A 17041-nucleotide genomic window follows, 5' to 3' on the forward strand; every position below is an offset into this window, starting at 1 on the left:
AAATTTGAAAAAAAAAAAGTATTTATTTAGAATAATATGAGTTGTTTATCGTAATATAGACGCTGCATAAGACACAAATGTATACACGTGTCTTCTTTATGATCTTTTTAATTCACACTCCAATAAATCTCTCCACACTAGTTTATTGTAGTTTAAATATGTAATTACACAAAACTGTTTTTATATAGTCAATAATTATTTAACGTTAATAAAGATCTCGTTAACGACGTCATAAAAAAAAAGTCTCGGTAACTCAACCGCCTTTATTATTTTTATATTCATGTAAACATATCTATATATATGTTGAATTATTCTCGTTCACTAAAATCGTTCTCGGAATCGTTAGATCTTGGATCCTGTAGACTAGTTTTCTATCTTTTTTAAAAAGTTCTTTAAAATCTCTTATCATGTGTTGTTGTCATGACAACACCGTGTACACATTACTGATAACAAATATTTCATTTATATCTATATATATATAAAACAATAGAATTTTTTTTCTTCAATGTTTATCTGTGACGTTAATATTTTCATTTTTCATTTTTACTTTAATTATAAATTATGTCAATTAAATTTTTTTTTTCAAGTATTGACTTTTTTTTTATTTATTAACACAATTTAATTTTACGTCATGTCTGAAATTAATGATGATTCTTTAATAGATTGCAAGTACAGTCGACTACCCGTCATAAATCTGGTCTAGGGGATGTAGGGAAAATTTTTCTTGTAATTTCAGTCATCCCACTACCGAGCGTTTAGTTTTAATCTCGACAACCCGTTATAAGCCTGTTTTATTTTATATCATTTTAAACGTCATATTTACATTTTATTACAAACGCGACTATCCCGATTTTCCTGGTGCTTATGGCGCTAAAATAAACACTTATCTTTTTACACTAATAATAATTTAAATACAAAAAATTATAATGATAACGCTATTGATTATAGTAATAATTAAAATAATAATTTTATTGATCAACTTAATGCTCAATAAAACTTTTCAATTGTAACAGAAGCTTTGGATGTAATTAATGACTGCAATTGTAAGCAAACTGCAAGTCGTATCACTCGACATAACAGCCGATTTTTTTGTTTCATAAAAATTTATCGAAAATTTTTCTTCACTTCTTCCTAGTTGCAAAATGACTAAGAAAATTTTCAGTCGATTTTTTATAAAATAATTTTCCGCGCAAAATTTATTTGCTGCGAGAACGGTCATAAAATAAAAAAATTGATCTTTGGTGAATTTCGCGCAGGTCAATTGACGTCAATTTGCTGACAATCATCCAGACAAATTGTCATAGCTTCATTTGTACCATAAAAAATCTACTATTCTATAATTCTACCAATTTAAAAGTCTACCAATAATTCTTTTCCATAATAGAAGACTGCCACTTAAAAACTCTATGATTTTTAAATCTTTACCATTTAAATTCACTACCATAATAAAACTCTACCCGACAGTCTGTAAAAAAAAATTTTCATGTCAAAATCAGAGAGCCACGAATCGAAAAAAATTTCTGTTAGCCTAAAATTTACCAGTCGCTCCTGACAATTCTTATATTCAATCGTTAAGAAACCTACATTTTAAACTTTATATACAGGTATCACGGACAACTTGGGCCACCAAACCTTCAACTACATGCATTAATCCAGCTTTTACATTAAAAAAAACTGTTTTCGCAACGAACAGTAAGACTAATGGTACAAATGAAGCTCCCGTGCAAAAAAAAATTTTCTTCATTATGAATTTCATTATGAATTTGATAATCAAATTCAGATTTTGAAACAAATATGACTTTGATAATGAATTAGCTATAAAAATCCTCTAATTTTCTACTACAGGTGAATCTAACAGGTAACCAACAGCTGAAATCTAATAATTTAATGGGTAATTTTTAAAAACTTACCCATTGATAATAATTATTATCAAATTCATCATGAATTACTCCTCTTCGTTGTCTTAATTTCTTTCGATTAAAAAATTTTGAATTTTCTTCAAAGCTAGTAATATACCTTTTTTATAATGTACTTATCGTTTGTTTAAAGCGAAAAGTAAGTTTTTAAAAATTACCCATTAAATTATTAGATTTCAGCTGTTGGTTACCTGTTAGATTCAGCTGTAGTAGAAAATTAGAGAATTTTTGTAGCTAATTCATTATCAAAGTCATATTTGTTTCAAAATCTGAATTTGATTATAAAATTCATAATGAAATTCATAATGAAGCAAATTTTTTTTTTTGCACGGGCTGAACCGAAAATTTCTCTGCCTCTTATCACTACTCTCTTAAAGTGAACCAGTGAAATTCCACTGATTCAACCAGTGAGCTAAGCGATCATCTTAGTCCACTGGTTGAATCAGTGAATGTCACTGGTTCACTTTAAGAGAGTACACAGAAAAAAATAATTTTTCGCGCCAAGAAAATTTTCGTTTTCAATTCATAATAAAAAAAAACTTCTTACGTCAAGTGAAAATTTTCTGAGGGCAAGGAACAATTTTTCGCTCCCACAAATTCTGTTTTCTGTGTAATAAATCAACATATATATATACATATGTATATAAATTTTTTATGCATAATGTCAGTTGTCCAAAAATAAATTTCAAAATTATTTTTTTTTAAACTTCTTTAATCATTTAATATATTTAAATATTTTATTATATAACAATTATAAAAACTATTGTCGTACTTTCATACATTTTATCCTATGCTAATTATATTATTAATTAAAAAACATCTTTAATTGTCACGACCAAAAAAAAAAAATTGCTACTTATTTATTAAGCATTTATATAAACTAAAAATTGTTTGTGAACTTAAATAATTATTATTGTCATAATTAAAAAAAAATTTAATAACTAAATTTATCATTCCTAATTACATATTATATACCTATAAATATTGTATATATACAAAAATAAGATTTCATTAGTACTCCAATAATTATAATAATAATCATGAATTTTTTTTAAATTTGGTATCGTAAGGAGTCTGGTGACATTATCTTTGGTAAAAAAAAAAAATAATTTGTAAAATTAAAAATTAACTAAAGTCTAATAAAATTTTTTTATTGAATTGTTGTTTATTTTTTTCCAATTTTAGTGTCAGTTAACTCCTTAATTGATTTATTTATAACATGTTGATTAAAAAAAGAAATAAAAAAGTCAATAAATTTTATTTACAGAAATAATTGACGAAATTATTTCATTAAAAAATAAAGAAAAAAAAAATTTTAGTGTTATATTTAAATAATATAATTAAAAAATAATATTTTACGATGATATTGATACGACGGTTGGTCTTTCTAGATGATTATTATCGAGCATAAGCTTACTGCTAGTTGTTGTTGGCGAAGAGTTACCGAGAGTTACGATGTGAGGAGAGTTTAGATGATGATCTGGAGAATGACTCGCTGATAATAACGCAGGAGATCCTTTGTTTGATGGGGAGGAGCATTCAACTTTAGGCGAATGACACTCAAGTAACTGATGCTGCTGTTGCTGATGCTGGTGCTGTTGGGACGCGAGCATGTCGTAATAAACAGTCTGTGCTGTGGGTTGGTATGAAATAATTCTGCTAGATTGTCCATTTCCGCCGTACAGCGAACTTGCGTATGATTGGTTTATATTCGAATGGCTCATTCTTAAGTCAGAGTAATCTAAAAAAAAATAATTTATCATTATTTACTAAACTGTTAATTGAATAATTAAAAAATTTTTTTAGCATTTAATGATGACGTGACATTACAGTTTTCAGGTTTTGCTACACTTTAAAAAAACTGGTGTTAAAAATGGACTCATTTTTACTCCGCGAGGTGTTAAAATGGAATTACATCGGTGTAGGAGGCGTAATTCGGCGGTGTTAAAATATCAGTACACACGCACACACATGCACACACAGGCGCGCGTATATACGCACACATATATGCACACATTCCCAAAGTAAAACATTTTAACACCGGTAAAGAATATTTACAGCGGCAGCGGCGTTATTTTTACACCACTTTCGGTGTTGAAATTTAACACCACTAATTTTAACACCTACACCGCTTGGACTTACCCCGGTGATTTTTTTACAGTGTATGCATAGATTATTTCAAATAAAACTACATGGTAAAAAACTGGGGTAAGTCCAGGTGGTGTAGGTGTTAAAATTTTCGGTATTAAAATAACACCGCGGAAGGTGTAAATATTCTCTACCGGTGTTAAAATATTTTTCGGTGGTGAAAATATTTAATAATGATTGAAACGGTGGGTGTAAATTGGTGTAATTTTCAAATAAATTACATAAAACATCAATAATTATTTAAATAAGAACATAGCAAAATTGAAATTTCCTTCAGACAATATTCAGTAAATTTTTATATGTAATCAATTTTCTTTTCTCATTTCTTCACGTGGAATTTTTTTTTACATCGATTTAACACCGCCAAATTACACCTGCTGCACCGGTGTTATTTCATTTTAACGACGCGTGATGTTAAATTGACTCCATTTTTAACACCACTTTTTTTACAGTGTAGTGAAATTTATAAAAATGTTTTTCATCTACTTATTGAGGGTCATCCATTTATTGGTCGAATTTCCCCACGCATAACAATTAGAAATCATAAATTAAAAAAACAAAATCTATTTTCCTGTGAGCAGACGTTAAAAATATTTTTTCATAAATTTATGTCTTAAGTAGAATTCCCGAGTTATGATCAGACACTTGTAATTTAATTATTACTATTGCTATTATTATTATAATAATAATTAATTTTACTAACATACCTGGTTCTAATTTAATGTTGTTATTAACAACATTATTGTTATTGTTATTATTATTATTATTATTAATAACACATGACGGAATGTTGTGGTTGATCGGAGTGTCCGAAGACTTCATACCACCCTTTGGTTTACGCTTGCGCGTCTGAATATTGTCTTTTTTCATAGCCAATGGCCTATTGACATTATGGAGTTTGTAGTAAAGTCCGCAGGCATTGCAGACCGGCTCCCCGCAAGTGTTTCTGCGCCACAAAGACGTTACCGTCGTCTGACAATTGCTGCAAGACAGACCCACGCGCCTCGACGCTGACTGGATAAAAAATAAATTCAAAATATTAATTCAATTATTAATTATTTAAAAATTAAAATTGATTTTATTTTAACAGAAAAGTAATTACATGCATGCAGAATAAAGAGGTACCATGGGTATAGTGGCACCTCAATAATTTATGAGACAAGAATAAACAGTGATAAGTAAAATACAGTCGACTACCCGTCAAAGGCCTGGCCTAGGGGACGTAGGGAAATTTTTCTTGTAATTTCAATCTTCCCACTACCGTGCGTTTAGTTTTGATCCCGACCACCCGTTATAAGCCTGTTTTATTTTATATCATTTTAAACGTCATATTTACGTTTTGTTACATACGCGACTATCCCGATTTTCCTGGTGCTTATGGCGCTAAAATAAACACTTATCTTTTTACACTAATAATTATTTAAATGCAAAAAATTATAATGATAACGGTATTGATTCCAGTAATAATTAAAATAATAATTTTATTGATCAACTAAATGCTCAATAAAACTTTTCAATTGTAACAGAAGCTTTGGATGTAATTAATGATTACAATTATGAGTAATAAATTATATTTTACTTAATAATGATTAAATTATTATCCGCGAAACATAGATAGTAAATTTTCATCATTAATTTGTCTATTTTTTCCTATTGTTATGTTAGAATTAATATTTAGATTTATTTAAGAGAAAAGTTGTACAGTACGACGTCACTGTATTTAGTATACCTATACATGTATACTAGGGTGAGCCAAAAAAACCAACCTATCGAAATTATGTCTTAAAAAGGACCTATATATCGAGAAAAAAATTCTCCCATTGGGCAAAATTTTTATCTCAATTTTAAAAGGTGTCGGTAGCCATTTTAAATTTGCCATTTAAATAACATGAAAAAAAATTTTTTTTGATTAAAAATATTATAACTTTTGAACCATGTGAGACAAAAATTCGGCTCTAGAATATTCTTGTAGGGCATCAAATTTCTCAAAAGAAAGTCCTAGGAGTCGAATTTGTAAACTTGATATTTCGTATACTAACAGGCTATCAAAGTCTAGAGTAACCAGAATCATATAAATTTAAGGCTTTATTTGGATTTTCCAAATACTTTTCTTTTATTGTGATCGATAACAAAATATTATCCGTTACAACGTGGATATTTTTGATAATTTCATTGCACTACATGTAGAACAAATTTTCTCGTAGTATTGATATTTTTAATAATAAAGCTTTAAGTTTGTATGATTCTGTTTACTCTAGACTTTGATGGCCTGTTAGTATACGAAATATCAAGTTTAAAAATTCGACTCCCACGACTTTTTTTAAAGAAATTTAATACCATACAAGAATATTCTAGAGCCGAATTTTTATTTCACACGGTTCAAAAGTTGTAATATTTTTAATCAAAAAAATTTTTTTGCATGTCATTTAAATGGCAAATTTCAAATGGCTACCGACACCTTTTAAAATTGAGCTAAAAATTTTGCCCAATGGGAGAATTTCTTTCTCCATATATAGGTCCTTTTTAAGACGTAAATTCGATAGGTTGGTTTTTTTGGCTCACCCTACTATACATGTATACATGTTTGTATAGTATACAGTTCACTGTAAAGTCCTGTATTTAGTATACCTGGTAATGTTACCTTCCACTACCCCTTGACCCTTAATGAAGTAGTGGGAGTATACTGAGTACTGAGAGTACTGGATGTAACTAATAATTTTTCTGTTATAGTTAGTCGAGCTGAAATTCTTCACCATCAAGTGTCGATTGTCCAGATTTAGAGTCATTATATTGCAAATAATTTAACATTATATTTCTGTCAATTTAACCTCGTTTAATATTGTTTGTTTAGTTTAAATTCAGTGTGTAGCTAATTTGATATTAATTAATATACTTATTTTTCTTTTGTATCAATAAATAATAATTAAAAAATACCTGGGTAGTTATTTCTAACATGTTAGTTTATAATGTCGACAATTTTAACGGATGCTTATAACGGGTTCTGCAGTACGAAACTCTTTAGAGTGGTTAAGTGGGGAAGCTGTCAGTTTGGTCTCAGTAACTCCTGATTGCGGGGAAGAGGCTTATGAAGGGCAGGCTTATGACGGGTAGTCGACTGTAAAATATTTAGAATGAATAAAGAAATGTTAATTATTTAAGAGACAGATTATTTTACTAAAGACAATTATTGTAGAGTTAATTTTTTTGGAAGGTTTGATGACACCTACCAAGCGGCGGCTCGATTTCTCCTCGAGGACGCGACGGGTGCCGTTATACCCATAGAAGCCTTTGTAGAATTCGCCCGGGTCCGCCACTGAAACAGACAGGAGGCCAAGCGTTAGGGTCATTTAATTTATCTTTTAGTAAAAAAGAATTTCTTTAAACAGTAACACAAAAATAACAATGGGGGTGGGAGTGCGCGATGAGAGGCAGCACGGGCGAATTTCCACTCAGGCTCCTGGTCCAAAAAAATATCATTTTCAATCTTTCTTTTAAATATTTTTAAATTGAGATTTTTTTTTTTACGACCGAGCCTCTGCTTACCAGTCGCCGTGGTTGTTTTACTAGTGGCCGGTTCATTCCATTCATCTTGTGGTAGAGGCCGCAGGCGTTGCAAAGATAATGTCCCGTGCCGTCTCTTCGCCAAAGGGGGGTCGATATCGCCCCACAGTTCACGCACTCGCGACCCTCCGTAAAGTATTCCGCCTCGATGTTGTGCACTGGATTTTCAGTTTTTTATATTTAGTCTTATTTTAAAGATTTTATTTCATTATTATTATTAAATTTCTTTTTTTTACATACTTTTTTTAATATTCTTAAATATAAATATATGGTTTTTTTTATGACGTTGGCACAATTTTTAAGTAAATATATTTTTTTTTTACAATATACATATGTATTATATATTTTATTTTAGTTATGATGAGTCACAATACGTCAGTTGACGATATCACTGACTTTTTTTACTACATAATCTAAAACAATATATATCTATATATATATATATATTCAATGCTATAAAATAAAAAAAAATTGTAGTATTAAATTTGGTATAAAAAAAAAACTTTTTAATTGTAGGTGTGTCCATAATTGAACGCTTACAAAATATTGTAAATATATTCTGTAAAAAAAAATTAATATTGATCTCAAGTGACAGATTTTTCAAAAATATTAAAAGCTGTCTCAATAAAATTTTTAATTTTTTATTGACGTAACTTAAAAATCTTAATAAATTTGCAGTTATATTCTTTGCATTTTGAACTAAAATTATTAATTAAATTTTTTTTTTCTCAAGTTATTTTAAATTTCACTGAAACAGAAATTTTTTCTTTGCCATTTATATACTTGGGACTTTTTTTTCAATATATCTAATAAAATCTTTAGCCCCCCCCCCCCTCCCCCGGTATTGAAGACTGTGCCGTCAATTGATCTCAACAATTTTATACCACGACAAGTGATCCCAACAAATCGATCCCACCGACATTAGGTTGAGAATGATGATGATCATCAGTTATGAAAATCTTGATGAAGCCTTAAATTAGATCAGTTGTCTGAGATCAGTTGTCATGGAACTACATCAAAGTTTTCATAAAAAAAATAATTTAAAAATTTTGAAGTGTCATTTAGTCACTTGAAGAATGATTTAAAAAAAAAAAACAAAAAAAATTAATTTACATAAAATTAAAACTATTTGTAGTAAGGAAAATATCATTTAATGATTAACAGACTATAAATATATATATAAATGCATCGTCTGTTAAAAAAAATTTATCTTTCCAAAGTTCAACTTTAATAGCAGCAATTAGTTAAAATTTTTCACTATTAAAGTCTATTATAAGCTTCAAATAAATGATATAAAAAAAAAAAGATGACATCAGCAATATATTTGCTCTTTGTGCGTTTTTTAATCTATCAATGAATCAAAATATCTTTTATGAAGTTACCTAAGGCTAAATAAAAATGTCTCACTAATGACTTGGACAATACAATCAATGTTAAAAAATATCAACGAGTCCAGCGATCATTAGAGTTAACATAAAAAAATTTAAAAATGGAGATCATATACGTATATAAAATTCTCGCACGGAAAAAAGAGCTATTGAAAAATTACAGTTTCTACAGTAAAAATAGGCCTTCCGGGCAAAAATCTTTAAACATTAAAGCTTAAACTGTAATTTTAAAAATGTGTTATCGTAATAAAATTAATCCAATTTTAAGCAGCAAATTTTACAGTTTAAATCGACAATATCGAGTTTGAAACTGTAATATTTGTTAATTCTGGATAAAAAATGTAGTTTTTACAGTTTCAGACTCGGAGCGCTTTACTACGATACGAAACTGGAATTTTTCAACTGCTCTTTTTTCCGTGCGACTGAAGGTAAATATTCTTGATTCGAAAAAATTTTTTTGGAGACCCAAATTTTCTTAGATAACCCGAGTCAAAATATTAGACGTAAATTGAACGTTTTTAACGTTTTGATCGTAAATTAAACGTTTTTAACGTCTTAGAAATACATACGTCGCATTCAAACAATCTAAGGTCACTTTTGTAACCTTTTTTTAGTAGATGTCATTTACATTTTATTAGATTCGTGAGACAAAGTTACATTTCGGGTACTATAGAAACGTTGAACCTTCATTTTAAATGTTCATCACGTTCAAAACGTTAAGAACGTTCAATTCACGTTAAAAACGTTCAATTTAGGTCTAATATTTTGACTCGGGAAAGTAGAAATCTTCTGCGACCAAGTCGAATTTTTTTTAACCAAAACAAATTCTCTTGACTCAAGAAAATCTTGACTTGGTTCCCGAAAACGTTTGTCTTAAAAAATATTTTCTTGATTCAAGATAACTTTTTTTTCTATGTATATATAAAATATATATATATATATATATATATATATATATATATATATATATATATATATATATATATAGAGTACTGAGAAAAAGAAGATGGTAGAAATAAAATGAAATATAACATAACGGAAGACTATAAAAATATTTATGGGGATCTGAATAAGTAAAAAGGGAGTTGATTTATAAAAAGGAAAAATGTCCAAGTGTGGGCGGAAAGTGTTATCAGGGCTTCCGGCGATTGCTGATAGCGGAACAGACACATCAGAGCCTAACGCTGTACTAGTTGCGAGTCTAGTCGTGATTCTTTACAAAAAAAATTTTATGTATATATGTATATATAAATATATACAATTTTTTTTTATTTTTTACGCGGCTACTTGTCGATATTTTAAATACAAGAGTTTTATACCTGCATTACGTACAAAACATACAATGTCCACAATATTATCGGAAATTCCATGAGCCGCGTGTCAGCGGTGTCATTAAAAATCACTTAAAGATTATTAGCTAAGAGTTTAAACTTAAAAATATTTTATTTTCTTAACCTGAATAGTTTTTTATTTGTTTTGTAGTAACAAAAAAAATATTTAAATTTATTTTATGGAAAAATAAAAAATAGTCTTGCAAAAATAAAAAAATATAATAAAAGTGTAATTATGTGAGTTGACATGACACACAATGTAATTGTTGATAAATTTATTTTGCAATTGATAAATATGCATAAAGTACAGGGTTATATATTTTGGATGTCAAAAGTCAATATATATTTTTTTTTTTTACCGTGAAAAAAAAATTTCATGACTGAAAATTAATATTTCTTATATTTTTAGCGGATTAGAAACTCAGAAAATGAATCTTGAATGTATCGAATCTAAATTTTGACAAATGAAATTTTTTATAATTGAAAAAAAGTATTTTTATATTTAAATATGTGAAGCTGTACTTTGCATAATTATTAAAAAAAAAATCTCAGGCAAAATAAATTTCAGGGAAAAATAATTTTCTATAAAAAATATTAAAATTTTGAAAGGGTCGTAATGTTCAAGGTGACCGACTTGCCCTATAGTGTCTTAGGCCATTAACAGAAATTATGGATATGAGAAAAACATTTTTTTTTCTCTGGAGTAGTGTCTTATTTTGCCCATAGTTCCTTTTACTTTAATACATTTTTAATTATTTTAGGCTGCAGTTTAAAGGACATACTTCAAAATTTCTTAACTTTTTATGTAATCTCAATTATGTAATAAAAGTGTATCACAAGAATTTATCATCTATAAGCTTTAATTTAATACCCAACTGATAACCTTTCCTCTCATACAATTTTTAGTGTGTAAAAATTAAGATTCCCTCAGAGTCTGTACAGAAAATAAGTGACATCAAATTCGTATCAACTTTTAGTTCACTATATATTTATAAAAAAGAAGTTACACAGAATGAAATTATATAATTTCGTTTTTCCCGTACAATATCAAAAATTTGCGGAGTGAACGCGAATTAAAATTTACTGAAAGAAAAACTTCCTTTTTACTCCGTAAGCAGAATGATTTTTTCAAAAACTCTGTAACTTCGAGTAAATTCAAATTTAAATAAAATCCGTATTCACTTACAATTTTTTTGGAGTTCCGGAGTTTAAAAAAAATCTCTCTGCATACACAGTAAATAGGGAGTTTCAATGTTAAAATAAACTCCTTCGGAGTAAATTACACTCCGAAGAGATTAAAGAAATGAACAGATCCACTACAAATTCACACTGAATCTAATCCTCGTTCAATCTACAAATTTTTCACAGTATGAAAAAAAAACTTATAAATTCAGAATCAAAAACAAAATAATAATAATAAATAAATATATTACGATAATTTTAATCTTCTAATATATTCCAATTATAGTAACTTATTTTTAGAAAAAAGTGGACCATGGTCGAATTCAATGAACTCAATAGTAATTGGTAATTAGTAATGCCTATTTTGGTCCAGTATTAAATTATCGTATACAAAATATTCATAATTTATATATTAACCCTGCGTGTATACAGAAAAAAAAAAAAGTAAAGTTTTCAAAATTTCTAGGCTTTCAAAAATCTAAAAAAGTTTTGAATTACTTCTTAAAGTGTCTAGTACATGGCCCAGAAGTTGCTAAAGTCAAAAATTCAAAATTTTTGTTATTAAAAATTGGAGAACAATCGAAAACGCAGAATTTTTTTTTAAATTGACTATTCTTCCAAAGACCCAGTATACACCCGAGTTGAAATTTAGAGCCCTGTAGTCCTTTAGGTCCGACTTTGAACCCAGGGGTCCGAACATTCACTGGGAGGTCCAATTTGGAACCTTCAAGTCCGACAATATTAGTCCCGTAATAAATTTCGATTTATTATAATTAAATTATTTATGATGATAGAAACAATTAAAGATTTATTAAAATTAATTGTAAGATAGATTAAGAGTAGCGTAGATTAGTAACATGGAAACAGACTCTATTTTGAATCTCCAAGTCCGAAATAGATCCGACTTTAGAAAGTTCAAAATGGACTCTAAATTTCGAATCGAGCATACGCAGGGTTAAAAAAAACTTCAATACTTTTGAACGGTAAAATTCTCAGCAAAAAACGCATTGATGTTTGCACCCATAAATTTGTTTGATCAACTTATTATCTGATTTGAAAAAAAAAAAATTAACGAACACTTAAAGTAACATCCTAATGAATGTTTAAATAAACAAATAAATAAAATAAAGATTTGAATTACAGGATAAAAGGTTTTGTGTGAAAATGATTACAAAGATAAAAGGATTAAAATTACTTAAGGACGGAATTGGATATTACATAAGTAAAACTGTAAGCTGAAAAAAATGATGACCGTTACATTATATTTTAACCTCAGATTGCTCTCCGGCGTCTCACTGACGCCGGTATAATGCCAATGGAATGTGCATTTACTGCTAAAATTATTCAATGAACCCTTTTAAGATCTCAGGACATTAGCCTCTAATATACTTCATATATTTCAATAAATTATTGATTAATTGTAAATAAAATATTTTTTAAAGATCCTAAGTCCTAAAAAATATAAATTTATAATTATTGTTTATCAATCAAAAATTATTTAAATCATTAATTTATTACTAATTAACAAATTTAGATAACATCTGATGACATCCACGAAAATATTTTAATTACGCGAGGTAATTATTTCTAAACTTATTAAATACATATTTGAGATCAATGTTACGATTAAAAAAACCCCTTAAGCTAAATAATGTAATTTAAATATATTAAGAAAAAAAAAAACATTTTTTTCATAACAAAACATACAAGAATTTGTGGGTAATTTCGAAATTTTAAAATTAGACAGGGCTGAGAGTGACAGAATGTAAGATAATTTAATTATTGTGACTTTTAAGCGAACACTATTTTTATTTATTTAAAAAAAAAAGAAGTCTCATGTTACAAAAATTTTTTAACGACTCTATCATACACTAAGAAATTAATATCAATTAAAAATTTACGATAATTGCAATATAATTAAAAAATTATTGATGATAAAAAAATATTTTTGGGTTTCCGATATCGCGCTCTGATTCTTCATTTTTAAAATTAAATTTATGAAGCCCATGTTTGAATATAAAATTATTGTTATATATTTAATTTTTTTTTCTAATTGTCGTAACGAAGACTAGGAGAAAAATTAATAAATTTTTCAATAGACATTTATTTTATTGAGACGATAAACAGAAAAATGTAAATAATAAATGAAAATAAATATAAATGAATGAAGTTGTCAATCGAATTTGATAAATAAGATTAGGGACTGAGTTTACTTGTATTAAATATGAACGTAAATTGAAACAAACCAGAATTACATGTACATAAGTAACATATATATCGTAAAATGATTAGATACACAACATTAGGTGTCGTCGACTTGGAATATCGAAAAATTATCGTACAGTGCGGTGTATTTTGGATAAATATTACTCTATCAACTTTTATGTATATATATATATATATGACTACCAGCTGCGTATCAATCGTAGACATAACTTGATTACAACTAAATAAAAACTCAGTGTCGAGGTCATGGTTTTCAATTGATCGTTTTGTTTCATTAAATTCATTTTTTTTTTTTAATTCCGAGTTTAATTCTTGATTATAAATTTCTCTTTTAAATACTTTTTATACTTGAGCGAGTAATTAATTTTTTTGTGATTTGATTACACGAAATTTGCTTTCAATTATTTTTTTAAAATTTTATTTGTTTTTGACAATACTTGTAATTTAAAAAAAAATTCAGAATTTCCTTAATTATGAAAAAAAATAATGGGGAAATACAGAATTCTGTAGATTATGAAAAAACAAAAATTTGTTTTTTTTCAAAAATCGTTTAGTCGCCCCAGGTATTTGATATCGCGCATCAACGGAGTGTTTATTATCTGATAATTTTTAATTGTTATTAAATAATATAGTTTATTTTAATCAATTAATTGTTTTTGTATCTACGGTAATACCATTTAATTTCAAAATAACTGTATTTATAGCAAATAGTGAACGTTATTGATAAAAATGTAGCAACCAAATTGTTTTACTGAATAAAATTTAACTATAAAGTAAACGGACTTAAAACTTAAAAATCAGGCGCGAAAATGGACACGGATTTCCGGAGTTTGAAAAAAAATTAAAGTCAACTCGATTGCAAAGTGAATTTGACTCCAAGGAAATTAAATAAATAAAAAGTCATCTGCCCGGCATTCACTCCGGAAATAATCGGCAAATTTTTCACAGCAAATAGAAGTGAGCAAAAAAAAAAGTGTAAATTACTACTTTATTTTTTAAAAAATCATCTAATAAAAAATGTTATTTATTTTAAACTTTTTTTTTATCGATATAATTATGGTTATTAAAAAAACGATCGAAATAAAAAGTATATTTTTAAGTAATTGGGTAATATAACACACTTCTGATTCGTAATGTACAAGTATTATTTTTTTCAAAATTTTTAATTGACCGGTTTTTAATGTTCGAAATTCCCTGACCGTAGGGCATATAGAAAATAGATCATCACATTCTTTATATATTATTACATGACAAAATATTGACCTAAACATATAGTTAATATTCGATAATGTGAAAAAAACAATAAAACCGTTGTTTAAACTAAATACTTTGGGTTTAAAAAAAATATGTATGATAAATCAGAAATAAAAAAGAATTATCGGTATATATTAGGACTTAGGACACTAAAAATATCTAAATATCAATTTAAAAATGAAAGTAAACAGATAGAATTATTTTTACTTTTAGTAGAACCTGGGGCTAGATGAGGTACCATTTCGGAATTTTTGTTTTTTTATTCATTTTTGATTTATGATTGCGAAAAGATAATGCGCAAGTTGGCTGTTCATGAGAGTTCTATACAAAATTTTATGTAAAGGAATTGTTCTATGAATTTTTTTTTTTTTATTAGAAAAGACAAAAATAAAATTAAACGGGTTAAATTTACTAGTACAAAAAAGTAATTTTTAATTCAAATTTTCAAGTGGCCGTATTACAGTCGACCCGTCATAAGCCTGGGCTAGGGGACGCAGGGAAAATTTTCTTGTAATTTCAGTCTTCCCACTACCGTACGTTTAGTTTTGTTCTCGACTATCCGTTATAAGCCTGTTTTATTTTATATCATTTTAAACGTCATATTTACATTTTGTTACATACGCAACTATCCCGATTTTCCTGGTGCTTATGGCGCTAAAATAAATACTTATCTTTTTACTCTAATAATAATTTAAATGCAAAAAATTATAATGATAACGGTATTGATTACAGTAATAATTAAAATAATAATTTTATTGATCAACTTAATGCTCAATAAAACTTTCAATTCAATTGTAACAGAAGCTTTGGATGTAATTCGTGATTACAATTATGAATAATAAATTATATTTTACTTAATAATGAGTAAATTATTATCCGCGAAACATAGATAGTAAATTATCATCATTAATTTGGATATTTTTTCCTATTGTTAGTTTATAATTTAGACAATTTTAACGGAGGCTTATAACGGGTTCTCTAGTACAAAACTCTTTAGAGTGATTAAGTGGGGAAGCTGTTTGGACTCAGTCACTCCCGATTGAGAGGAAAAGGCTTATGACGGATATAATCGGAGTGTTCAACTTGCCCCATTTTACTCTATAGCCTACAATTAAAAATTTCTAATTTTTTATCGTTCAAACGGAGTCTCATTTTTCCCCAGTGTCTCATTTTGTTCCGTTTTTCTGTACTCATATGTATAATTTTAAACATATGTGGGAAAATTTATAAATCGTAAACGTATTTTCTAGCAGACGTATGTGACGATGACCACGCGTACAACTATAATGGGGTTTAAAAAAAAAACCATAAGTTATGTCGGATGGTTTTTTATAGCTATCATATGATTTTATTTTTTTTCAGGACCACCCTTATGTTTGAAGAATATATATGTATACATATATATGTATATATGTCGACACATAAGCATCGCGAAACGCGTGATTTTTTACCCTCTAACCACTTTAGTAGTATCAAGTTAAAAGATATACCGCCGAGATCTTCAAGTGGGCGGTTTATTTCAAAAGAAAAAAAAATAAACACGTGAAACAAATATTTACCAAATATATAATTTCCAATTTTAATATATTTGTATAATAATAAAAACTATATAACATAATTTTATTATTATTATTTATTTATTTATTTACACGTGTAAAAAAAACCCTTTGAAATAATTGTCATAAAATAATTTGACAGTAAAGTCCGATTTTTTTTTATTAATAAAAAAATTGTCAGTCAACAAATTTTTGAATTTTTTCAAAAATGCCCAAGGCTACAAGAAAAAAAAATGAAATTTCAATTCTACTGAAAAATGGTTTCTAATATATATATCTCGGAATAATTTATTAAAACTAATTAATAATATTATATATATTTTTTTCTTTATGAGTAAATTGTCAAAGAATTTTTTTTTGTTTTATCATTTGTCGTAACTGCATGGACTTAGTACTCACTGCAAATGTATTTAATATGATTCAACAATTGTTTAATAATCTAATACGTGAGAATACATCAAGACTTACACATTAGTATA

General features: G+C 27.6%; 1 protein-coding gene across 4 annotated transcripts in view; it reads right to left on the minus strand.

The window, feature by feature from the left end:
• Positions 1-3062: 3062 nt before the first annotated feature.
• Positions 3063-17041, minus strand: part of LOC130672529 (box A-binding factor-like) — a 59627-nt gene continuing 45648 nt past the window's right edge. Inside the window, exons 6-8 of one of the 4 annotated variants that reach the window (XM_057477193.1) lie at positions 7608-7783; positions 4772-5078; positions 3063-3657 (exon numbers count right to left, since the gene is read on the minus strand). In XM_057477193.1, coding sequence (XP_057333176.1) covers positions 3272-3657; positions 4772-5078; positions 7608-7783 — 869 coding nt within the window. In that variant the 3' untranslated portion in view covers positions 3063-3271. Of the gene's footprint in view, positions 3658-4771; positions 5079-6430; positions 7180-7291; positions 7378-7607; positions 7784-17041 lie in introns of those variants that run through there. The other 3 variants (XM_057477195.1, XM_057477197.1, XM_057477196.1) reach the window with 3 other exon arrangements.

This window comes from Microplitis mediator, chromosome 7 (genome assembly GCF_029852145.1).
Source record: "Microplitis mediator isolate UGA2020A chromosome 7, iyMicMedi2.1, whole genome shotgun sequence".
Lineage (NCBI taxonomy): Eukaryota > Metazoa > Arthropoda > Insecta > Hymenoptera > Braconidae > Microplitis > Microplitis mediator.